Source organism: Cajanus cajan, chromosome 5, assembly GCF_000230855.2.
Source record: "Cajanus cajan strain Asha chromosome 5, NIPB_CcT2T_4, whole genome shotgun sequence".
Lineage (NCBI taxonomy): Eukaryota > Viridiplantae > Streptophyta > Magnoliopsida > Fabales > Fabaceae > Cajanus > Cajanus cajan.
This window is the reverse complement of record NC_138521.1, coordinates 2,790,228-2,815,464: the sequence shown is the minus strand read 5'-3', so window position 1 is coordinate 2,815,464 and position 25,237 is coordinate 2,790,228. Positions and strand designations below refer to the sequence as shown.

Below are 25,237 nucleotides of genomic sequence, written 5' to 3'. Positions count from 1 at the left end.
ACCATACTTTTTTGAGAGGTATGTGAATGCGAGATGCCTCTTTTTGTGCATGAATCGTTTCCGTTTTACTTTTTTTCTTCACCAACTCCAATTTTTCCTCTTATTTCCAAAACAGCGTTAAAATAACTTTCCAAAGAAGCAGCATGGTGGGTTAGTAATAGAAAATAGGGTAAGAAAAGGGTAACTAGGGAATAGAGTGGGCCAACAAGGTTACAGTAACTTTAATACATGAATTCAAAAGCATCTCAAATTGAAACCTACGCTTTGTACAAATTAATTAATCAAATTGAAACCAACCCTTTGTACAAAGGAATGGACCATGTATAAAGGGTTAAACATATTTAAAAGTTGAAACTATTAATTATGTCCTTAAATCCAACGCTTAAGCACCGACCAACATTTTGTTTATAAGGTGACCTTATAGTCTTACATGAACCAAAAAACTTGTGCATAAAAAAGACAAATAAAAACTCCTCAAATCGTTGCTTATTTCATGGGTTATCGTTTGCTTTGAACTCCCTGCGAACCCCAAAACACTAAAAAGTATTATTGTGGCACCATATTGTTTATAGCTTAATTAGTGGATTCGATTCGTAAGTTTAAATTCTGAGTATATAATTGCAGTGATGAATCTTAAAATTTTTAAGTTATTTTAAGTTGCGAGAACCACTTAATCAAATATATAAATTTATAATATCAATAATTTAATATAAAATAGAAATTAAAAGATGATGTTATCTTATTATATAGATATAATTAAATAATTATTTATTTCTCATTCATTTTCTCATCGCATTTTTTTATGATATTCACAGGGAACATAATTTTTTTATGAAAATCAAAGGAAAAAGAAACATCTCATACCTCTCTCCTTCAAAGAAAAAAAATAATAATAAGTGACTATTTAAAGTGTGAGAGGTTTAGATACTACTAAATATCAATATTAAATAAATATACGTAAGAGAATAAATAAATAAATAAAATTAATTTAAAGATAAATTAGTCCAAATTTTATTTACATAAAAAAAAGTATCTCATTTATTAATAGTATAAATATTTAGTAATAAAAGTGAAGCAATATAATCTTGTGAAGAACAACTATCTTTTCTTAATTTTTAATTATATATTATTTTTTGTGTGATAATTATTATATTTATTATTTGTTACACATAATTAATTTGATATTTTCTAAACTATATGAAACAATAACAAAAACAAATATAGTAACAATTATAACATAGATAATTAAAAGGGCTCAAAAATTAAAAAACAAAAAAAACTCAAAACAACCTTTTTTTAATAAATTAAATCACGTTTTCTTTAATTATTATAAAAGCAATAGATTTTTCATTAAAAAAAGATAATATATTAATAACAAAATTTAAAGATAATTTTGACAAAAGAAAAGGTGAATACAACTATTTATTAGAATAAAAAAATTGAATAAAATACTAATATATAATATATTAAATATATAATGTGGCCAATTAAAATATAATAATAATATAAATAAAAAAAAAGTTTGAAATGTTAATAGGAGCTTTGCCCCACTGTATTTGCTATAAATTTGTTTGTGTATAGTTGTGTTAAGTGTTTGGATGAAGAATTTTACTATCCATACTAATCTTTTCCCCACTTGAATGAGATTGTTTCTGATAAATAATATATGCAATATAGAAAAGACAAAACTAAATAAATAATAATAGGGTAGGACTTAGGTGTTTCAAACAGCTAATTCTCTACATAAATGTGAACAGCCCTTTATTTATTATTCATCTTTCTACAAAGTAACTTACTGAACAAACCATACTCCATGTGACAACATAGAAATACAGCCATTATATAATTGCTGACATCACAAGGAATTATTAACATTGCTAGATTAAAATGTTTTCACTTTTTTCCTTGATCCTATCCTCTTGTAAGTACGTGTTATGCTGAGGTGGTGGTGATGAGTTGAAGATAAAAAGTGGAGCATGTTGTTGTCAATATATAAATAGTCTTAGTGCATGCACTTCAAATACCTTGGTCCCCTAAACCATTTTTTGCTCCCAAGGTTCTCTGTTCTGTTACTATACACCATGAACCTTGAAAATTGTCACTGTCTAAGCACCATAAGAAGCAACAGCAATTGGTCAAGTTATGAGAGAATTAGCTACGATCCCATTGTGTGTGTCAACGAATTTGTAGCCAGATTGAAGATGGGAAGCTGGAAAACCTTGTGGAGGAAGATCAAGAGGGAAAGAAGGAGATTCTTTAGTCCTTCACCTGTGTTTCATCACTTTCATGTGCAGTATGATCCTACCTCCTACTTGCAGAACTTCGATGATGGCTACTCCACTGACCCTGATAACGTTTCTCGATCATTTTCAGCTAGATTTGCAGCACCATCCAAGATTTTTGGGAGAATTGATGCGAAGGGTGATGGAGAATTGGAGATAAATCATAAGAGTAGCATGGTGTAGTTTTCGAGTTCCTTTGGACTCATTTTCATTTTTTTTCTGATGAAGTATGATGCATTGTACAAAGGTTAATTGAGACATCTAATTAATCTCTTTTACTATTAGATGCTATGGTTATAGAAGTTACGTTCTCTCTGAATCTCTGATCTTTCCATTTCGTTTTTGTGTCACTGTTTTTTGCCTAAACCTTTTACATGTATGAAATAGGCCTTGATGATAGAATTTCTTTCCATGGTGTTTGGATGGGCCTTTTGACTCATTAGCTAAAGCTTTTGAGTCGGAGTAGTGTCAATTCATACCTATAAAATAACTTTTGCTATAACAATAAAGAAGCAGCGCTGCAGCTTTTTTTTCTAGCAAGATTTTAAGAAACGATCCCCAACCATGATTTCAAATGCAGCACCAAAGATCAAGGTTGTCTAATTCAGTGATTGAACAACTGTGTGAATTGTTGTAAACTCCTTTAATATCAAGTTCAATTCTATTAGATAAAAAAATAAAACTTTATAGTCAAGGTATTTTGCGTCACTACTACCACATTAGCTGCATTTATCTGTAATTTCTCTCAACATTAAGGATTGCAACGAAACTCAACTGTAACCACAATTCAAAACCTTGCTTCCTAGTTGCTTAAAATAATGACATTACTACAATGTGATAGTTATGATTGAAAAACACATGTAACCTCCAAATGGAGTTGATATCATTTGCCGCTAGCTTGACAGTGAAGTTGAAAATGAATTTTATGTCTCCCTTGTTAGGATTTTATGTGCTTAAAGGTTGAGCACAATTGTCTTCATTACTTCTCTATGTTTTAATATTTCAAGATAGTGACAAAATGGGATATCATTATTTCCCTAGCACAAAATTCGTCCACTGTTGATCAAGCAACAAAATCATTAACCAACTTGTATGGTGGTCCACTTACTCCTCCTGGTCTTCTGGGACCATAATATCTGCTTGTTCAGAAAAAAAGAAGTAACTACAACAACCATGTGCTCTGTGAACATGATGTGCTAGTGGTATCCAACCTTCTTTCACTTGTCCCTCTTAGAACTTATTTCCACTTTCTTTCCACCTATCTGCTTTTTCTTCTTCAGCTTCTTTTTCAACAGAATCTGAGTCTTCTATTTAATGTCACAAAGAAATCCAAGGGAGAAACAGATAAAAAATTGGAATTGCAAAAGCTATAGGAGCTATTTTCTTGCATCCTAATTCGTTAACCCTTTTATCTTACCCATCACTGATGCATTTCAGAGTGGGGCTCATGAAATTCAATGCTTGTCCTTGTGCTACCATACCTTCCTATATCCTTTGGACCAAGCTGTATGACCATAAATGTTTTGGTTCACCCATCAAGTAGGTAAAAGAGGGGCTTCCAAATTTGTTGACAAAGCCTCACTAGGGTTCTCCATAAATTCACTACATAATTAAGAAACAATCAAGTGAGGCTTTCAATGATATCAAAACCCAGTTGTCTGACATATCTGTCTGCTATATTAAGCCTCTTAGTGACATACTGGCACTCATATAACATTAGGTGAAAGAAGGAAAAATACTCAACCGAATTGCAGCTCAAATAAATGCAACAGAAAAACCTATAATTTTGGCTCTCTTGCCATTATAATTGGCAGCTCAGATCCACCAAAGTTAACATGATTATTATTGCTTGATTGGCCTTGGGGAAGGATGGAAACACTCACTTTGGTGCCTATGGCATGCATGATAGTGATGTATGTAAAAATAAAATACATGCATTTTTGGACTCTCAATTGCTGGGGAAACCTATCCCTTGAATATCATAGGAAGCTAACAAACACTATTAGTAAACAGCTAATCGAGTTTAAAATCTGAATCAGTTTTTCACCGTAAGAAATGGATCAAATATCAAATTGTAACTAAATTGCTTTTTTTTTTGTATTTAGTTAAATTTGAATTTTTAAATAGTTGATAGAATATTTATGATGCTTATCGTACATCCAATAGGTCTATGATGTGTCACTTTCTGCTATATCTACTGCATTTATTCGGTATAACTTTTTTAAAGTTACTCCGGACACGTTTATGCCAGTTCTTTTGTTTTTAGTATTCAATATCTTTTTATATTTTGTAAGTTTGTAGACATTATAAATTCAAATAAGAGAGATATCAATCTAGATAGATATGCTCACACATTTGAAACAAAATTTATAAACAAACTTTTACTTAGAATATTTATACTTTCGGTTCTGAAAATACATGCTTGATTTTCAAATAAGTCGCTAAAAAAAATCAAATTCTTGATAGATCATGGTATGTGGGCATACGGCTGGTGCTTTTGTTGATGTGCCAGTCACCTGCTAATCCTTTGATGGAGACATTTAAAAATTAGTCATTTTTAAGATTTTCTTGTTAGTTTTATCATTCAATATAATTTATTTTCAAATACATTTTTTTTTAATTTGCTGATGTATCTAAATATGTAATATAGTTTGGAATCTTGATAAATTTTGAGGGAATTGCTCATGCAGCTGCTTCAGTAGCTGAAAGAAAACACCTGAAATCCCAATTTGAGAACAATTATTATTCGTTAATTCTACACACCATAAATTAGCGTGTGAATATACTGTAAATCTATATCATCGAAATTTTGTTTTTACAAGTACCCAGTAGTTATTTTCTCGGTTCAACCAAGTAAAATTGTTCTATATTATTTTCCCTTTTTTGTGTAACGGTTAACTTATATGCTAGAAAACATAACAGTAAAAATATTATTGTCTATTCATACAGTATAATTTTTCAGTGTAATGTCGCGTTCTTTGCTGTCATTACCAAAAATTGAGTGTAATTGTTCACCAATCAAGTCATAATCTTTGGCAGATTCAAAGTACCAAATAAAGTTATCATCTGAGTGAACTGTCACCTATTTTCATATAATATATGCACTTATGCAGGTTCTAGACCACCAATATAAGTGTTCAGACTTCAAACCTTCATCCTGTGTAAAGGATTTAGCATTTTGGGCTTCCATTACACTGTGTGGCTGCATCATTCAGGCATCAAATTAGATATGCTGTTAGCTATGCTCAGAGATATTCACAAAATATATCAAATATATTAGGCAGTAGACTGCAGAATATATATAATGCTATCAGCAAATAATTTGATAGAAAGATGATATGCCTAACTTAACTCTGAATTCAAATTAAATCATAGTCCTCAAAGATACAAAACCAAATAAGAATTTACAACAAAAAAAAAAAAAAATATATATATATATATATATATATATATATATATATATATATATATATATATATATTATTTGGCAGCAGATACTTGCCCAAAAGGCGAAGTGGGGATATTGCAAGTACTCAAACTCAAGCAGCTAGAACTACATCAAGGAGGTGCCACATACAACAACCACTAGATAAATACTGCCATCTATGAAAAGACCTCTAATGGCCTGGTATGCGACCAAACCCCTCTCCAAAAGCTTTACTGCATCTCCCCAATTGTGCCCATCTCCGGGAGCTTTTACATTTTCTTCCTCAGTAGTTTCTTCCAAGACACTTCCCTTTGCGCCGTGTAGGCGAGCAAGCACAATGGTAACATCAGTTAACAATAGTATGTAAAGAGGCCTTGAGGCAAAAACACTCTTTGAAATCATGTAATAAAAAACTACCACCAAAGCTATTATCAGAGAACTGAGGGCACGTGTGGTCTCAGAAGCTAAAATGCAGGAATTCAGCTCTCTTGAAGAGAAAAAAGTAGGCTTATGCCTGCTAGGTTGCTTTAGCTGTTTTGTGTCATTTGCTGAATTTTTAGAGCTTGACGTGGCAGAAGGTGGTTTCGTTTTGGCATCATCACTCTCAGGCACTTGATTGTTGGAGACTTGATTGTTAGACACTTGATTGGTGGACACTTGATTGTTGGACTCTGGATTGTTGGCTTCCGTAATAGTATTAGAATCCTGTGAAAGAAGTTTTTCCTGTATAATGTCGAAGTCGAAATTGTCCAAGTGTGAATACCTAAATCCACCCTGATGTTTTAGCCTTGTTGAAGCAAGAGAGGCACCACGTTTATCTTCAGCACCACCTGAAAATCCTAACGAATCTAATTAAATGCAAATACACTATGTTTATTCCAACATAAATTTTTTTTTTGTTTTTTACTGACAAAAATCTCTGTCTCTGCAAAAAGTAGCAGTGTTAAAAAAGATATTTTTCTAAGAGGAATATCAATGAAACAGTATCTAATTTTGTCAGGGGACTTGGTGATGCTAAAAGGAGCACAGATAAACAATATTGACATCTCACAAACACCAGTTACATAGTTGCAGAGTTCATAACTGGATTCCTTGAAGATTCTGATAAAACTTTAAACCACTTTACAAGGAATGTCTGTGTTGTCACTGCAAAAAATTCTCCTAGATGTTTTACTTTTCCATAACTATAGATTTACGGTTGTCGAGGTAATAATACAATACATCTTGATGACGGAGGAGTGAGGACCTTCATTTTTTCCTTCATTTTTCCATGTATTCAGATTTTCCTTTTTTTTTCCCATTCTATTTCATATTATTGTTATTATGGTGGGTTAAAGACACTTCGTATTTTTATATATTTTGTTAAAAAATAATATAAAATAAAAAATAATAATAATAATTATTTTTTAAATCAAATTAGAAGATATATCATTATAAAGGAGTAGAACAATCTTAAATAAAATTGGAGATTAAAAATAGTTACAAAATAAGAGGATAATTATTATTAATAGGATAACTAATTAAATTTTTTTTTCTTTCTATTTTACCCTTAAAAAATATGATGGTGGAACAAAATAATATATAATAAAGGAGTATAAATATCTATAAAAAAATGTATCAAAGGGAGTATATAATATAGATTATTATTCATGTTTCATCAATTCTTAACATTTGAAGAATAGAAATCACTTTAAATTAAAGAAAACTAAAGCATGAAACATGAGTATATTGAGCACCAATCATATATCCATGCTTAATTGTTGTTACCCATAGTATCAACTAACAATGCAATATGTTACTCATAAATCATAATAATTAAAGTTATCTTCACACACATATATTCTTACAGACTAGTCACAATATATCTACATGTCATAAAATAACAGGAATTTACTTTTTGTACACTATCAATCTAAAAGTTGTTTCACCATTAATCAATCAGAAATTATTCCAGACGTTTTCATTAATTAATATGAAAAGTCATCGATGTAATTTTTTTATCCTTGTTAGTACATTCTATTTAAATTTAAATAACAAGTAACAATGGAATCTTCTCGAAATATTGCATAACCTCCGATCAAGCATCATAATATGAAGCAATCTCATGAGAATGGAAAGCAAACAAACTATGAATACAAGTAACATTTTCATCAAACCCTTTACAAAAACAAGGTAAATTTTCATTTATTTATGACACACCCTTTGTAAAATGGGTCTTGCTAACCAATGCTATTAGGATATTTTAAGGAATCAATAGAAAGTTTTCATTGAAATCTACAATAAAATTATGCTAAAATTAAAATGTGCAGACACATTTTTCAATAAAAAAAAATTCTATTTTTAATTCCTTATCGAGCATCCTAGAGCACTGGTCAGCATTTTTCTTCAAATTATGAGCGTTCAATCAACAAACAAATTTAAAAGGAGAGAGAAGAAAGATTGGGTAGGTAGGTATACGAACCAGTGAGATCGTTTTGATAATCAACACCGAATGCAGTCAAAGACTGAGGGCGCTGGTGGCGAGGGGGGAGCTGATTTTCATCTGACTGGGAATCGAAAGTATGAGCCGCCGACAAGGATTGGGCGTGGCGAGGAATGTGGTTGCGATGGGTTGGGGACGACGTCGTAGAGGGTGGCGTCGGAGGAAGCGCGTTGATTCGACCAGTTATTAGGGCCATGCGATCCGAACCCCTCTCTGTAATTCTTCTTCTTCTTTCTTCCTTCGCTCCTGCATCGTTGTTGTTGCTCGCCATTTCTCTCTCTCTCTCTATCTCTCTCCGCGCGCTTCTGAAATTGTGTTTCTGGTATTTCCGTTACGAGAGAATCTTTAGTGTTTCGCAGGATGAGTTCCGGAAACGACGCCGTTTGACATGGCCTTTTTCTCAACTTGAGCAGCCACGTCTCACTGTAAAATTATTTTCACTAAAATAAGACAAAAGATTCTCTCAAATTAAATAAAAAAATTACTTAAATAATAAATGTTTCAAAAAAAATCATAATTAGTATATTTTTATTATAATATAACGTTTAATTTTTTTTTTCCATTTTTAATCATATTTCTACAAGATTTGATAAAAAAAAATATTTAAATATTTTATATACTTTTAAAATGTTTAATTAATAACATTTTTTAAAATCATAAATTAATATGTGTTTGTATAATAATCACACATTTAAAAGGTTAAGAATGACCAATATAAATTATGATTGAACCTTGAAGATCAGTTGATAAGAGAATATATCTTCAAATTGTTGTAGTAATTTATTATAATTAATATTTATATAGATGACATAAACTATTAAGTTTTTTAGATGAAGAGTTTGAGATGAAACACTCAAGAAAAAAAAGACATAATTTGGTTTAGGGTTATAAATTGAATATTTAAATAATGACAATTTTTATTAACAAACTTATATAACAAGGTACTTAAAAAAATAATTATATGAATAAATCACATTTATTATATACTCCAAAAGTAGTAAGGTAAATTTTTAGATGAGAATAAATATCTTTCTAGACATCAAGAGAGATTTACTTGATCCTAAAGTTTCATTTCTTAATGATATTTGGAAAATTGTACATTTTTATTAATAATTTTTTATTGTATTAAAATATATGCTATTATGTTGATTTGTTTTTTAATTGTTGAAAATTTCTAGAAATTTATGAATTCTTAGAATTATTATTTATTTAGGAGTATTCTTAAGTAAAGGTCAAGTTTGACCTATAAGGAGAAGGTATATAAGACGTTTCTTTATAAGTTCATTTTTTTAGGAAATTTGTAGAGAAGTTCGAGAGAGGAGCTTTGGATTTCTGAATTTATTCTTTCTTTATAGTCTCCCCAATAGCATAGAAGATTCATAATGGAGTAGAGGAGTAGTGATTCAAAGCCCGTAGAGCTAAGAATCGATCGGCGGTTGTTTTGTGTAGAATTTTTTAAAGCTCGTTTTCTTTTTCCCTTTTCTTTAATTCTTGTGAATTTTGAGATAAGGGAAGCTGGTAAATTTTTTATTTTGGATTGTTCTTGTTGATTTTTGTTAAATTACACATTATTATGATTGTATTGATTAAATCTGAGGGTGAAATGTCATGTTTTGGATTTTGGTGGATTATTGAAGAAGTTATGAAAAAGATCATGATTTGTGCTATTAATTGGTTGCATGTGGAAAGTTATGACATTTATGAGATGGTTTTGGTGTATAGTTGTGTTTCCTAGTAGTGCATGTTGCTTTGGACTAAGTTTCAAGTGTTGAGAGTCAAATTCGTGAATCTGCTAAGTGCAAAATTCACCACCACGTCGAGTACAACTTCAAGGTGTTAGGCTTAATGTAAGCTAGAGGCTCTTTGCCACATTGACGCTAGGCGTGAGATTGGTAGCGTCAAGTGTGACTTTGATGAAAGTTCACTAACTTAGTCACATCAAGCTTGAGTTGAATGGCATCGGACATAAATGTCTTTGGAGCTCTCTAACTTAATGATGTTAGGCCCTTGTTGATTGACGTTTGGCTACCCTAGTGTAGCTAGTTTAGTATTTTGTGGTTGTTGTTTAACTGACAACTTAGAATTAGTATTTTAGTATTGAATTTTTTACATGTATATATACTTGTATAATGTTATTTTATTATTTCAATTGTCGATGAAATTTTTTCATACTTACATATATATATATATATATATATATATATATATATATATATATATATATATATATACATATATACATATATATATATATGTGTGTGTGTGTGTACGCGCGATATATCCAATTATTGCTTACATATTAATTCTAAGTAATTAGACTTTTATTTTCGCGGTTAATAGTTGAGTTAGCTCAAATCACTTGAAAACTAGAAAATCATTAACGTGCAATACAAGATATCACTTATATACATCGACAACAACTCATTTTGCACAAGAAATCCAACATGCAACAGCCATTCTTGAAATCACCAAATTCTTCGCCTTGATACCCAAAAACACCAAGTTCAATTATCACCTTTTCAAATCATACAATTCAACAACATAATTATAACTATTAGCATCCATATCATGCAATCAAACAATCCAACAAGCACCAAAAATCTAGTTTCCCTTACCTTTAATCCAAAGAGAACCAAGGAAGAAGAAGAAGCAGAAGTTGAGCTCCAAGCAACTCTAGAAAGCTTCGCATAACACCAAGGCCTTGATTCTCAGCTATGAGCTTCAAATCACACCCAACAACGATCCTCTATGACTCTCAGGAAGCTGAGAAGAAGAAGAAAAGTTTTCAAAACTCCAGAGTTTCTCTCACAACTCTCTCTCTTTAAAGTTCTTTGAGAAATAAGCTTATGAGGTTCAAGTCTAAAAAAAATCTTACATACCTTTTCCTTAGGGTTAAACTGGATCTCTACCCAAATAAACACTCTAACCACCTAAAAACTTCTTAGGAGTTCCTTAACTCCCAAAGTCTCTCAACTACACCTCAAAACATCACATAACACAAAAATATTGGTAAAAATACAATAATTAAGAAAAATGTTAAGTGTTTCACACTACAACAAAATTTTCATACAGTGATACACACCCTATAGTGACACTATATATGTCACTAAAAATTACTTTTACCCACACAATAACTACAATATATGTTGGTATATTATTAAAAAGTGTGGGTATAAACTATAGTGACACATAAAATATGTTGTTAAATCTCATTCAAAATCAACACTAAAATTATGTGTAACTATATGCCAAAAAAACATATACCTACATATACTACACCAAAAGTGGCAATAGATAGCGCTTAATTAATAAATGATGTGTTTTAAAACATAAAACATTAAAAGAACGCTTAATTAAATAAGCACCATAATAAAATTTTATATAGAGAGCGCTTAATAAAAAAAATGTTATCTGTGTTATTTTATTTATGAAAAAATATGTTATAGAACTTTTCTAAAAAAGGGCTTTCTAAGAAAATTAAATAGATAGCGCCTGTGAATAGAAGTATCATTTATAAAATTTTATAAAAGGTTGTATATAGAGAACGCTTAATAAAAAATACTTTTTTGTTTTATTTTATTTATAAAAAAAATATATTATAGCACTTTTCTAAAAAAATATTTTCTAAAAAAATAAATAAATAGCGCGTGTGAATAGAAATGTCATTTATAAAAGATTTTATAAAATTTTTATATAAAAAGCGCTTAATAAAAAAAATTATTTTTGTGTTATTTTATTTATAAAAAAATATGTTACAGTGCTTTTCTAAAAAAAAGGGTTTTTTAAAGAAAATAAATATCACTAGTTCGCTTGTTGCTTTTGGTTCAGGCCTTTATGGTTTTGTGATTTTTTTTAATCCCAAAATTGAATTAAGGCGAGTAAATTTGTTTCATCAGGAAGTATTAGGGTGTACTGTCGAGTAAGACCCTTCTTTCCTGGACAATCAAACCATTTAAGCGCAGTGGAAAGTATAGACGATGGAATTATCACAGTTAATATTCCTTCAAAGAATGGGAAGGGACACAGGTCCTTCAATTTTAACAAAGTCTTTGGACCATCCGCAACTCAAGGTTGGTTTGCTTTTTGGTTTCAATAGCCACCGGGATTTATATTTTTGTTGGGATAATCATTCAAATTTTCAATGAATATTCCAACAATATTTTTAGTGTAATTGAAAATCCTCTCTTCTGTTGCAGCCGAGGTCTTCCTAGATATGCAGCCACTCATTAGATCTGTTCTTGATGGTTATAATGTTTGCATATTTGCTTATGGCCAAACAGGATCTAGAAAAACTCACACTATGGTAGGATCGATATCCACTTGAAATTTTCTCTGCAAACAAAAAAAGAATGAAAACTTTAATGATTTTTTGTTGATTTATGTTTTCAATATGTAGACTGGACCAAAAGAGATCACAGAGAAAAGTCAGGGTGTAAATTACAGGGCTCTTGGCGATTTGTTTCATATAGCAGATCAAAGAAAAGACATTTTCCACTATGACGTTTATGTTCAAATGATTGAGATTTACAATGAGCAAGTCAGGGATCTTCTAGTCACTGATGGAACAAAAAAAAGATATCCTTTTACCAGTTATTTGATTCTCTATTGGTTTTTTATAACCTCAAAACAACATTGGCAAGAAAAGAAGGAGAATCAGATTATTCTTTATCCAGCAGCTCTGAGAAATACAGGACAAAGGCCAGTGAACTATCACCTTATCCTGACAGTGGGAATCAGCTTGGATACCGACGACCAATGGTTGAGGTTGGCAACATTGAAGTATGTATACTTCTTTTCCTCCTAGTTTTCTTATCTATTAATAATTAATAATACAAAGAGAAGAAATTCTGTAACAATTTTCTTCCCTTCAAAACTCTCACCTCCTTTTCCAATTGAAATTTCTTCCAACAAAATCATATCAAAAATATTATATTATATAACTTCTAATTCAAATCATAGAAGTTAGAGAAGATTGGTGTTTATATGTCATTAAAAAATGTTTGTAGGTTAGTATGTTGTGCTATAGCATTTTTAGGCCATGCCACTTTTTTTTATGCTATTTTTTTTTATCTTTATATATTTTTTTTTTATATTTTATGTAGTTGGTGACTTATGATTTTTTTTTCTTTGCAAAATCAATGGGCTGTGGAATATTCTAAGAGCGAGAACTACATGATATTGGACAAGCATTGATTATATGTTACTATCGAGTTAATGTCAAATAAATAAATGTAATATATGTTAAGTTTATTTACATTTCCTTTTTTTTTTATTTGAGTCTAAGACTAGGATATGAATGGTAATGGATAAGCATTGATTATGTTTAGATATATGTAACTATTATTGCAACAAACTAAATGTAATACATGTTAGGTTTATATAAACTAATCTTTTAATTTTAATGTATACATTATACATTATATTTTTGAATCAAATTTGGCTACATTCTTGATTGATTGGTATAGTTCTATGTCTTGGGATTTATTTTTGCATGCATAGCAAAATCAACAAGTGTCAATGATGTAAAAAAATTATTAAAAAAAATTAAACATATAGATAGTGTTTATATAAGGAAACACTTTCTATTGGCTAGAATATCAAAAAACGCTTTTGCTACAGGCACTTTCTATAAGATAAATCAAAGACAACGCTTTAACATAAAATGTTGTCTATACATTCAAAGATAGAGAGCACTTCTTTGAAAAAGCATCATGTAGGTACTTAGACATAGATAGCACACTTAAAAGGAAGTGCTTTCTATTTGCATATACATAGATGACACATTTTTAGAAGCGTTATGTATTAATAATAGACATCGTTCAAATAGAGAGCGCTTTTTAAGCACTGTCTATCATTAAAATAAGCGTCATCTATTGATGTTTTTGACATAGTGATATATTGTACTTATAGTGACACTTTTTGTATGTCACTACATGTAACATTTCTTGTAGTGTCAATATGTATGTGTGTGTAATTTATGTTATGATTTATATTTTATTTATTATTTTTAGTTCATATAAAATGAGTGAGTTTTGATTTTGGTTCCTATAATTTTTTTTATCCACCTAAAACTTATAATTCTTGTTTTAGGTACTTGAGAAGTGAATAAATTTGATTTTGATCCTAGTAAAACATTTCTATTTGTTTTCCATCTCTAAAATTTAAACTCATTATTTTTTGTATCTAATGATCATTTTAAGATAAATAAATAACATATATTCTAAAAATATATAAATATTTTTAAAAGTATCAAATATTGACATGATATCATTAACGATTGTAACTAACATCTAACATGATCACTAAACGATTTAATAAATAAAAAATAGTTAAAAATCATCACATTAGAAATAGACTAAAAATAATAATTTCATATATAGAGGATGAAAAAAATTTAATAGGACCAAAATCAAAACTTCTAATTATATAGAGATTAAAAAGTTATTTAAGCATTTACTTATTATTTTAATTTAAATTATATATATTAAAGATAATATATAAGTATTAAGATATTATTTAGTTAATTTGTTATTAATAAATATTTTAATAATATCTAAATAAAATATCTTTTTTGAAAAGTATTATTTATTATATTTAATTAATATAATGTTAAAATATGTATATTAAATATATGATTGCTTTTAAATAAATATTATTTATATTAAAAATTTATGATGGAATAAAAATTAATAATTAATAAATTTAATAATTATATATAACTAATTTATTAAATTATTAAAAAAATAAACATATATAATTTATTTTATAGTTTCTATATTATTTATTATTATAATAAATTAATTTAAAGTTAATTATATATTTTATAATTTTTTAATTAAGTGAGCGAATAATAGTGAACTAAAAATATTTTAACTAGAAGTATATTTTATGAATAATTAAATTAAAAGTATATTATAAAATCTTATAATAATTATTCTTTAATGATGTAAGTTAAATATCCTAAATTAATATAATAATAGAATGATGATATAATACTTGTATCTTCAAGGATAAAAGTATAATTTAATTAATATGGTGAATATTATAATACTTGCTTCTTTCGCGAATGAGAGTGGTAATTTACATTAACGACGTTAAGTTAAATGAAGTAAATTAAATATTTTAACGTCAAATTTGATGATAGTGTAGTACTTTTATCTTTCAGGAAGAATAATGTAATTTAATTTCATCCTAAATTTATATTTTTTTTAGAAATTACTCATGACATTGCGAATAACCATTGGGAGTTGACACAAATGATTCAAAATCTGGCTCGAACATGTGTTTCTTATGACATTGGTTTGAACTTCGATGATCATTAAAACTATTTTAGTGAACATACTAACTTAAAGAGTTTCCTTGACTTTAGAGGTGAAATTTTTCTTATTGACATTTATTTGCTCTCAATTGGACGAGTCTTTAGTTAAATTGGTCATTATTGAATTTCAACCAACTATTAAATAAATAATTATGTTTAATCTAAAGATTTTTGACATGTTAGTAACTCCCTGTCCAATAATCTTGGACATCATAACTTATCTATTTGTTTACTATAAAAAAAATCATTATTGATATTTTTACCTTACTATTTGCAATCTATCCCCATTATGAATAACATTGTTTATTTTTGCATTTTTCTATTTGTTTGATTTATTTATTTATTTCACTTTTCTCTTAAACTAACAACTAAATTTACATACTTATTTATCCGTTTGTTTTATTTCTCTCCATTATATCTGTCGTCTTAAAGAAAGTGAACTACTAAAATTTATGTATATATTGGTCAAAATTTACTGTTAATATGATTGGGTCAATTTGGTTAAAATCCTAAACCCTAAAATGAATAATTTTATATATTTTAAAAAAAGCTATTTTATTTGTTTCTTAATTTAAAAAAAAACACTTATTATAAACACATTTTTAATTTAAACAAATTGACTCATGATCAAATTTTGACAAAGAAATGTTTAATTTTAGGTTAAATTGGACTTTTGATTCCTATATAATATCAAATTTACAAGTATGGTTCTCTATTTTTAAATTCACAATCTTAGTCCCTCAATTTTATTAAATTTGCAATTTTAGCTCTCTAGTTGAATGTTCATATGTTGATTGTTAAAATTGTAATGTCTATATTGTCATAACATCATACAAATAACACAATAATTAATATTTGATAATATTTAAACTAAGTTACACTTTTAATTCTCATTTCACCTCATTTTATATATTTTTATCATTTTTATGATATAAAAATAAGAATTAAAAGTAAAATTTAAGCTAAAATTATTAAATATTAATTGATATGTCATTTATTTAATGTCAAATTATGACTAACATTACAATTTTAATGATCAATAGATAAATATTTAACAAGAAGACCAAATTGTAATTTTTATAAAATTGAGAAACTAAAAAGTGACTTTCATAATAAAAAGATAAAAATTACGGATGCAATATTATAAAGATAAAAAAGTGTAAGTTAACCTTAATTTTAACTATAATGTATGAAAAATTGTTGTAAATATTATAAAAAAAACTAGCAAATTTAAGTTATTGTTATTACTTTTTGAGATTCATGGAAAACAAATAAATAAATCTTGTAAGGAAAGGCAAGGGAAATAAAAAAGAGAAAACTCGTGCGAGTATTATTTTTTTATGTGAAATCTTGACTTTAAATTTGAGTATCTCAAAAATCTTCATCACAATAAATATTTACAGATTTATTGCTGAAAAGGGAAAATTCTATATCAAAATCATATTTCTATACTGAAAAAGGGAAATTAATTAAAATTAGACTATTCCATGAATTTAATAGGGTAATTAATTTGAACTTTATATCAATTTGATTAAATTTTGATGATATATAAGATAAAATTGAATACGGCAATTGAAATATATAATATATCATCTTTAATATTATTTATAGTTAAATATTTAAATAACTATATAAAGAAAAAAAAAAGATATATTTTGAGTTTGTTTGTTTAAATTTTCTTGAAAAAAACTTATTTTGATAAAATAAGCAATTTTATATATTTTTTAAATATTTTTGTTTAAAATATTTATTTTATAAATAAATAGCTGAGTTTTTTTTAAAGAGCAAATTCTAATTTTTTTTTTAAAAAAAATTCTTTATAATTATTTTTTTAATGTTTAAACAGGCAAACCCTCTATATCCTCTCTATATATATATATATTATCAATAATTAATCATTATTTTCAATAGTATAATTAAAATATATATATATATATATAATCAATCTTACTGAGTTGGATGAAAATAAATTAATAAGATCATACAAGTTATAATTAAAGACTCTTAATCAATTACATTAAATATATTATTAATAATTAAATTAAAAATTCTTATCAACGTCAATGTTAAATTAGTCATTAATATTTAGTGTTAAGTTTATGTTTTTTCAATTAATGTTTAGTCTTTCCCACGAGTTTCGAAGCAAGAGCATTCGATTGTAGTGTATCATTATTCTTCTTATCTTTATTCAGCGATGCATTCTAATTTTCCTCCCCCACCCCCTTCTCTTCAAATAGTCCTCATCCAAAGCATTTTTAAAAGAAAAATATAAAAAAAAAATTATGCATAAATTTTGGAAAAAAAAAATAGAACAATTTTTTTTTGTAATATAAAATAAGTAATTTGATAGAAAAAAAAAAATATAACTAGTATAACTCTTTCCCAAATATTAGAAACACTATGAATTTCAGCACCCTCCATAATTGTGATAAATGGTAAAAATGAAGGTCTACTAAAAAAGTCAATAGGCTTTTAAAGCAAATTCAACCTTTGAATAAGATTTGATATGAAAAATTGAAAAGCATGATTCTCATGAATGACTTTTGGTATTTTACCAAATACTGCTCGAAATGCATTTAAAGAAAGAAAAAAAAGAGGCGAATTCATGAAAGGATGCATCTCCTGAATGGTCTCTTGTTATAAACCATAGACAGTGTTGATTGTTGGTCGTTCAGCAACATGCCACGAAACAAGATCCCAAAAGCTCTTCGAGAGTACCTCTCGAAGATGAAAAGCCCCCACCGTTCACCGATCCACTTACCCTCCAAGAAATGGATGGTGGCAGGGTGCAAGCATCCTAGGACCCATTCCATCGACATGGACAAAGCCACCACCAACAACGTCAAAGACGACGAAGCCATGCTAGCCGACATCGACCGTTTCCTCTTCGAGAATTTCAAGTCCCTCTTCCTCGAAGATCTCGACGACTCCAACAGCAGCGACAACAGCCGCCACGGAGCCAAGTCTCCGGAACTCTGCCCCATCAGGTTCGACTCTTCTACAAGGTTCCACGACTTTCATCCCGCCCTCTTCACGGAGACCACCACGGAAGGCGGCTCCAGCTCCACCGCGTCCGAAAACGAGGGCGGAGAGGACCTCATGCTGCTCCCCACCAACTGCGTGGTGGTCCTGGCCAACTCCGCCAGCCCCAGTGAGGATTTCCGGCGATCCATGGAAGGCGTGGTGGAATCCAGAATAAGGAACCAGGAGAAGGTGGATTGGGACTTCATGGAGGAGCTTCTGTACTGTCACATGAACCTTAACCACAAGAAGACCCACAAGTACATTCTCAATGCCTTCGTCGACGTCGTCACCGCCATGCGCGCCCAACCGGAGTCTCCCGACCGACCTAAAGGCATAGAAAAAATTTACAAAAATAATAAATTTTTAACTATCTCAACCCCTCTCAATCTAACCATAAAATAACTTTAGTAGTTATCTAAAATATTACTAAATAAATTTATAAATAAAATTTATTTATTATAAATTTTAATTATGATAAAAATATTTATTTATTTGAAATAAAAATATATTGAATGTATTACATAAATTAAAATATTAATTTTTTTTCTTACTTTATAATTTGTTATTATTTTTTATTAAAAAAATGAAAAGTTGCCTATATTAAATAAAAGATCTTATATTAATAAAAAATCATCTAATATATATCCTTTTTTTATTTTAAAATATATATATCTTATGATATTTGTTTTAGACTTATTTTTAATGTTGGTTTGCATGCAGAGATAACTCCGGCAAAGCCCAAGCCACGAAGCGTTCGAACAGTTAAGATTGGAAGGGAGGTGCGGAAGAAGACATAGGAAATCACCTTAGAATTTGGGTCACCGTAAATTTCCTTGTCAAAATAAAATTACTTGTTTGATAATAAAAAAGATCGAAGGAGCTTGGTTTTTTTTTTTAGTTTAATTTTGTGTAATGTAAATTATAAAACTTTTTTTTTTATATATATTAGTGGAGTTGATTTGTGTCTCTATATTTATTTAAATATATTTAAAAATTATCAATATTTATTAAATTAATTGAATACTTAATTCTTAAATTTAAGATTTTAAATTTAAATTTTTGGTTTTTAAAAATAGTTAATTTTTTAATAATATTTTTATTATTAAAAAAATTAAACATAAATAATTAAAAAATTATATACATAAAAACATAGAAATATTTTTATATATATATAAATTTAATGGAAATTTATTTTATTGTCACATAGTTTTAAGATGAAGTGGATAAATTTTTAATAAGTACGTGTTTTTAAAAGTTTCATACTTAAAAGCAGTGACGGATTCAGAAATTTTAGATAGTGGAGACACTACTTATTTATATATTAATAATATTAAAAAATTTACATATAATTTTTAAAAGTATAAATATATATTATAATTATTTTTTACAAGCTTTTATAATTATGATTATGATTAAGGATGAAAATAAGTTAGATTAGACTATTTTATATTATAATTTAGTAAGTATGAACTTAACCTTTTTAAAAAAAAAATACATGTCTTAAAAATGACTTATTTATTTATCATAGATATTTTTTATACGTTTGATTAAAACTACAATCCTAAAAATATAGTTTATAACAATTTAATACTAATAAAAATATAAAAATAAATATATTAAATTGTATAAAAATCAAGTTTAATTTATTTATAATATAAACATGTTTTTAATATATAATATAATATTTAGATGATAATTTATTTTAAAACATATTTTATAATAAAAATTTTAAATAGAGCATAAATTTTTCAATCTTTCCTATTTTATTTTTTTAATCAATGTATACAATCTTACAATCTTTATTATTTTGATTTTTTTAATCAATGTATACATAAATATAAAGTACAAAAGGTAAACATATATGCCACAAATTTTATTTTATCAAAAATTAAAATTTTTAAAAAATTAATTTGTTATTAAAAAGCATCTTTATTACATATAAAAACTAATCTTCTTCAAAAATTTGATAAATATAAAATAAATGAACAATTCTTTTAAATTTATATTTTATACATATGATAATTTAAACATATATTTATCTTATTAGAATATAATTTTTTTTAAAAATATATTATTTTTAAATATATATATATATATATATATATATATATATATATATGTGTGTGTGTGTGTGTGTGTGCGTGTGTGTGTGTATGTGTGTAAAATGGTAGTGGGGGCATGTGCCCCCACTCTCCTCTTAATGGATCCGTCAATGCTTAAAAGTATATATGAATTAAGTTTTTTTAGTTGAATATATTTTTAATCAATCTAAAATAGGTTAATTTTGATTTTGGTATTTGTAATTTTTTTTTTTTAAAATTTATAAACATTATTTTTAATTCTTATAAAATATTTTTTATATTTATAAAATAAGTAATCTTTTATTTTCATCCTTGTAAGTTTTTATTTTATTTTCATTTTTTAAAATTTAAAATTATTATTATTTGTTCTTAGTGATGATTTAAATATAAACAGCTAAATTATATTTTTTATTCTTTTATTTTTGTTGATCAGTAATTTTGACTCTTATTTTTAAAATAAATACATCTAGTCCTCTTATCTTTTAAAATAAAAGATTTTAGTCTTACCTTCAATTAATGTTTATTGATCATTTAACATTGTTTAATGATATGTCACCTCTTAAGTGACTTGATGGTTAATGACATCACATATTTACATGTAAGCATAAATTTTTAAAAATAACTTACAAATATTTTTTGCTTGTATTTATTTTAACGATATATTTATTTTACTAATATTTGTATGTTTTTTTTATTTTTTTTAATTTCTAAATGACATGTTATTAACTTTATTTCTTTATAATAGTCGGTTAAGATTGTTTTATACAAATTAAGAGGCGTAATAATTTTTCTATTTTTCATAGAATAATTTTGGTGTTTCCTATTGTATCTTTTCTCATTTTTATTTCATAATAAACATATATTAGTTGTAGTGTGTAAATTAATTAAAAGTTAAGTCAAATGTAAGGATATAATTGATAATATAGCAATTAATATTGTCTTGAAATTTGAAATTAACAAGTAAATAAAAATAAAATTTTATTAAAAATTCAACAAATAAAAAAAAATGGAGGAAGTACATTATTTAAGTGTGATTAAATGTTGAAATTTAATGATTAACAAATGTCAATTTAACGAAAAGGCTATAATTTAGTATTTTTAGAATTTTAGGAACTAAATGTTCCAATTTTAAAATAGAGGAATCAAAACTACATATAAATAAAAATAAAGATATTAAAAGTGTAATTTAATCAAAATAAATAAATAACATTTATTTTAAAAACTTATAAATAAATTTTGATCTATCACATATTAACATGTATCATTAACAATTATGAACAAGACTTGAAATGATCACTTAATATTTTGATAAAAAAAAAAAATAGTTAAAAATATTATATAATAATATGTACTAAAAATCATAATTCTAAATTTTATAAAGATGAAAAATAATTTTTTTTATAAAAATTAAAATAAGAACTTACTCATTTTACATAATTAAAAACATATTTGAGTATGAGATTTTAATTTTATCTTCTTCATTTATTTAGTTCAGCACCGTTACCAAATAAGGTGAATAAAAAGAAATGTACTTCTATGTCATTTTTATGTTGCTCCGCACACTCATCATTTTAGTCTAAAATTGGGGGGAAATTTTATTTATTATTATAATAATTAAATTAAATATAGAACACATGCGTCCTATGAATTCATTTAAGTATAAAAATGTAACTTAAATATGTAAAACTAAAATTTTAATTAATTTATATTTTTATGAATAATTCATTGTATGTGACATAACTAAGAAATATGTATGTACCCATTTTGTTAAAATTAAAAGTATGAATTATGTTTTTTTTATAATTCATTAAATGCTTCCTTTAATTTATATTATAATCCTGATACAGTTTATATTTTTATCTTATACAATAATTAAAATTATTTTTTTTAAACTGTAACTGTTGGCAATAAAACAAATAATTATTTGTAAATTAAAGATAATGTTATTAATTTCTGTCAAAAAAAAATAATGTTATTAATTATTTTGTCAATTTTTGTTTAATATATTAATAATTGTGCATTGTAAATTAGAGATACTGATATAAATTATTTTCTCAATCTATTTAACTTGTCTTAAAAGGCATTTTTGCGCACTTGTGTCCTTTTATTTGTTTAATTTTTAATTTTATTTCTCTAATTTTTAATCGAATAATTTTAATCTCACAGTTGTATGATTTTAATTTTTATATTAAAAATTTAATAATTTTAGTTTTCCTCATTAAAAATATAATAAATTTTATTGATGCAAAATTAACAAGTGATATAATATATTGATATTTCTAATTAACTTACTTCTAATATATTTATCTTATATGATATATTTATATTTTTATAAAAGTATATTAATATATACTAATTTATATTTATAAAATTATTAATTTATCAATAAATATAATAATTTTTAAACTTGTTAGATTTTTAATTAGAGTGACTAAAATACACAATTATGATATTTGAATAACTAAAATTATTTAATTATAATCTTGGGTATCAAAATCGCACAATTGTAATACTTAGTAGATTAAAATTGTTCAATTACAATATTAATTTTTCTTTCTTTAACTTTCTTAAGAAAATAAACTCATAAAATTTACATTTTTAAAAAAACTCTATATACATTTTCCTAAATTTGACCAATTTTGACTTTGACTCAAAACAATTCCTAAATAATTTAACTCATAAGAATCTTTAAGTTCTTAGAGTTTTTACAATAATTAAACAACAAAATCATATAATTATTTAATTAATAAAATTAACTAAATAAACCATAAATTTCTCAATGTTACAACCATTATAACCCCGAATTCTCACTGGTACAAGTTTTAAATCCTCTAACTAGTGCTACTAATCAACTAAGAAAAAAGTTTAGATACTTCTATTGAATTAGAGAAAATAATTTTCTCTAACTCTAGAACTCCTCTCTCTAAATTTTATAAGAAAAAAAATTCAAAATTCAAATCTTAAAAAAATCTTTTATATTTTTTTTCTAAATTTGTTCAACTTTGCCCCCAAATCCTAAACCACTATCTTCACTAAAAAAAATTTCAGCTTTTTGCAAGTCAGAAACATCTGTTGATTCCATTCTCAAGGGACCCTCTAAATTACTTAACCCGGTCTCAAGACCATCAACTACACCCGTATCTTCCAAAGTTTTTGCTCTCGGGATTGAACAAAGGGATTTATCTAGATGATGTGCATCACCTCCAACTGCATCTCTATCCAGAGTCTGTGTGTCTATGGCAGCTTCTTTATTCATCACAGAAGATTCCAAATCTTGATTATTAGTTTGCGCTGGTAAAGGACCTTGTTTCACGTCACCCTTTTTTTGCATAGATGATTCAGCAATTGGTTTGCACTGCAGATGAATCATCTCGAGTTTTGCCATGATGTGAGTCGTCAACAATAGTCTTAACTTCTCTTTGGTTTGTATTGTTATTTTTGTCATCAATATATAGATTCAGACTCCTGTTAGACACAGGCAAGTCTATATTTATGTAGATATCTCTTAGTTCAGGATTACTCGAACTTCCATCAATGGATAAGTTATCTTCATGACCTTGGAACACTCCATCTTGAGACTTCTCCATTCCTACATCCTCTTTCAATCCAGAAAAAAACTTGCATAGGTACCACCAGGTGGATATGAATCTGTAACAGCATCTTTAAATTCATTTTTATCATCAAGTTTTGGATTGGTATCCATTTGCTTGGCTAAGTAGGCCAGTTCATCACAGACATCTGATTCCTGAATAACTGCTTGTCTAGAAATATAGTCCTCCTATCCAACAAATTTTAAAAGCACTTCAACAGATTTCGAGCAAGTGGCCTCAGACCAAACATTGCCATGCCTTGATATAGAGCCAGACTCTATGCCACTACCCCCTCGGGAGAATGCGTCAATTCACTGGTTATCTTCGTTACTTTCAATGCCAAGGAAAACTTAGTTTCTACTAAACTATCAAATCTTAATTTTGCTTGAAGGCTTTCATCAAAATCAAACTTGGGAGGAGGATATATATATGGCCTTAATACTGGAGGAAATTTGGTGTTCCCTTCACCAGCTAAATGGAGATTTTGGTTTTGAAAATCATTCTCATCATAATCCATGGGTGAATCCCTAAAATAATAAGCACATTAGAATAAAAGAAACAACAATAATAGTGGGCTTAACCTAAATATATGCATGCATAGAGAGAAATACAAAAGAAGATGGAGGTGCATATATAAGATCCACCACATGTGCATAAGACATATGCATCCATCATCCAAGCATCAACATATACATGATACACAGACAAATGGAAGCCCAGATTCATAGAAATTCGAAAATTAATTAAAAAAATTTGTTGGCTTGGGCTTGTAACAATTTACAACCCACATAGATAAAGAAGGTAAACATAGCTAGAAACTCAATTTAATAGTGCAAGAAAACAAAATGTATATTCATTTATTCTTATATGAGTAGGATTTTTAGCTTTGATTAAGGTGTGGTGGAGCTTCGGCAAGATGTTGAAGGCGGACACGATCTCCGACGGGATCAACAAGAAGAAAGTGGCGTTGGCTGTTGGGAGGTGAGAGTGAAGTATTGAAGGATTTTTCTGTAATTGTCAAAATTAATATTTA

At 27.3% G+C, this 25,237-nt stretch overlaps 3 protein-coding genes and 1 long non-coding RNA gene across 6 annotated transcripts; 3 read left to right on the top strand and 1 right to left on the bottom strand.

Moving 5' to 3' along the window:
• Positions 1-377: 377 nt before the first annotated feature.
• Positions 378-2,566, top strand: LOC145958177 (uncharacterized). The gene is made up of 2 exons (XR_014433818.1): positions 378-2,293; positions 2,374-2,566. It is a non-coding gene; the product is annotated as an uncharacterized LOC145958177 (long non-coding RNA).
• Positions 2,567-5,746: 3,180 nt separating this feature from the next.
• Positions 5,747-8,582, bottom strand: LOC109806932 (uncharacterized). Of its 2 annotated transcripts, none has more exons than XM_083074720.1 (2): positions 8,171-8,582; positions 5,747-6,548 (listed from the first exon to the last, which is right to left on the bottom strand). In XM_083074720.1, exons 1-2 carry the CDS (start codon positions 8,460-8,462, stop codon positions 5,836-5,838), a joined length of 1,005 nt encoding a protein of 334 aa, XP_082930846.1. In that variant the 5' UTR covers positions 8,463-8,582; the 3' UTR covers positions 5,747-5,835. The 2 variants fall into 2 exon arrangements, with proteins under 2 accessions (XP_082930846.1, XP_020225051.1); XM_020369462.3 differs by having other exon boundaries at positions 5,747-6,539; positions 8,171-8,578.
• Positions 8,583-11,698: 3,116 nt separating this feature from the next.
• On the top strand, positions 11,699-14,246 carry LOC109806940 (kinesin-like protein KIN-14I). 2 transcript variants are annotated; one of them, XM_020369470.3, is made up of 4 exons: positions 11,699-12,261; positions 12,388-12,494; positions 12,588-12,970; positions 13,352-14,246. In XM_020369470.3, exons 2-4 carry the CDS (start codon positions 12,405-12,407, stop codon positions 13,365-13,367), a joined length of 489 nt encoding a protein of 162 aa, XP_020225059.1. In that variant the 5' UTR covers positions 11,699-12,261; positions 12,388-12,404; the 3' UTR covers positions 13,368-14,246. The 2 variants fall into 2 exon arrangements, with proteins under 2 accessions (XP_020225059.1, XP_082930252.1); XM_083074126.1 differs by having other exon boundaries at positions 12,588-14,246.
• A 3,603-nt stretch (positions 14,247-17,849) lies between these two features.
• Positions 17,850-19,436, top strand: LOC109806833 (transcription repressor OFP14). Its single transcript, XM_083074125.1, has one exon. It carries the CDS (start codon positions 18,189-18,191, stop codon positions 18,933-18,935), a length of 747 nt encoding a protein of 248 aa, XP_082930251.1. The 5' UTR covers positions 17,850-18,188; the 3' UTR covers positions 18,936-19,436.
• Positions 19,437-25,237: the final 5,801 nt, after the last annotated feature.

What these genes read in the sequence shown, in the direction of transcription:
- LOC109806932 (XM_083074720.1), bottom strand. Translation starts at nt 8,462, where the DNA reads ATGGCGAGCAACAACAACGATGCAGGAGCGAAGGAAGAAAGAAGAAGA. An exon ending in TTATCAAAACGATCTCACTG is followed by an intron (nt 6,549 to 8,170) that starts GTTCGTATACCT and finishes TAGATTCGTTAG; the next exon opens with GATTTTCAGGTGGTGCTGAA.
- LOC109806940 (XM_083074126.1), top strand. Translation starts at nt 12,405, where the DNA reads ATGCAGCCACTCATTAGATCTGTTCTTGATGGTTATAATGTTTGCATA. An exon ending in CTAGAAAAACTCACACTATG is followed by an intron (nt 12,495 to 12,587) that starts GTAGGATCGATA and finishes TTCAATATGTAG; the next exon opens with ACTGGACCAAAAGAGATCAC.
- LOC109806833 (XM_083074125.1), top strand. Translation starts at nt 18,189, where the DNA reads ATGCCACGAAACAAGATCCCAAAAGCTCTTCGAGAGTACCTCTCGAAG.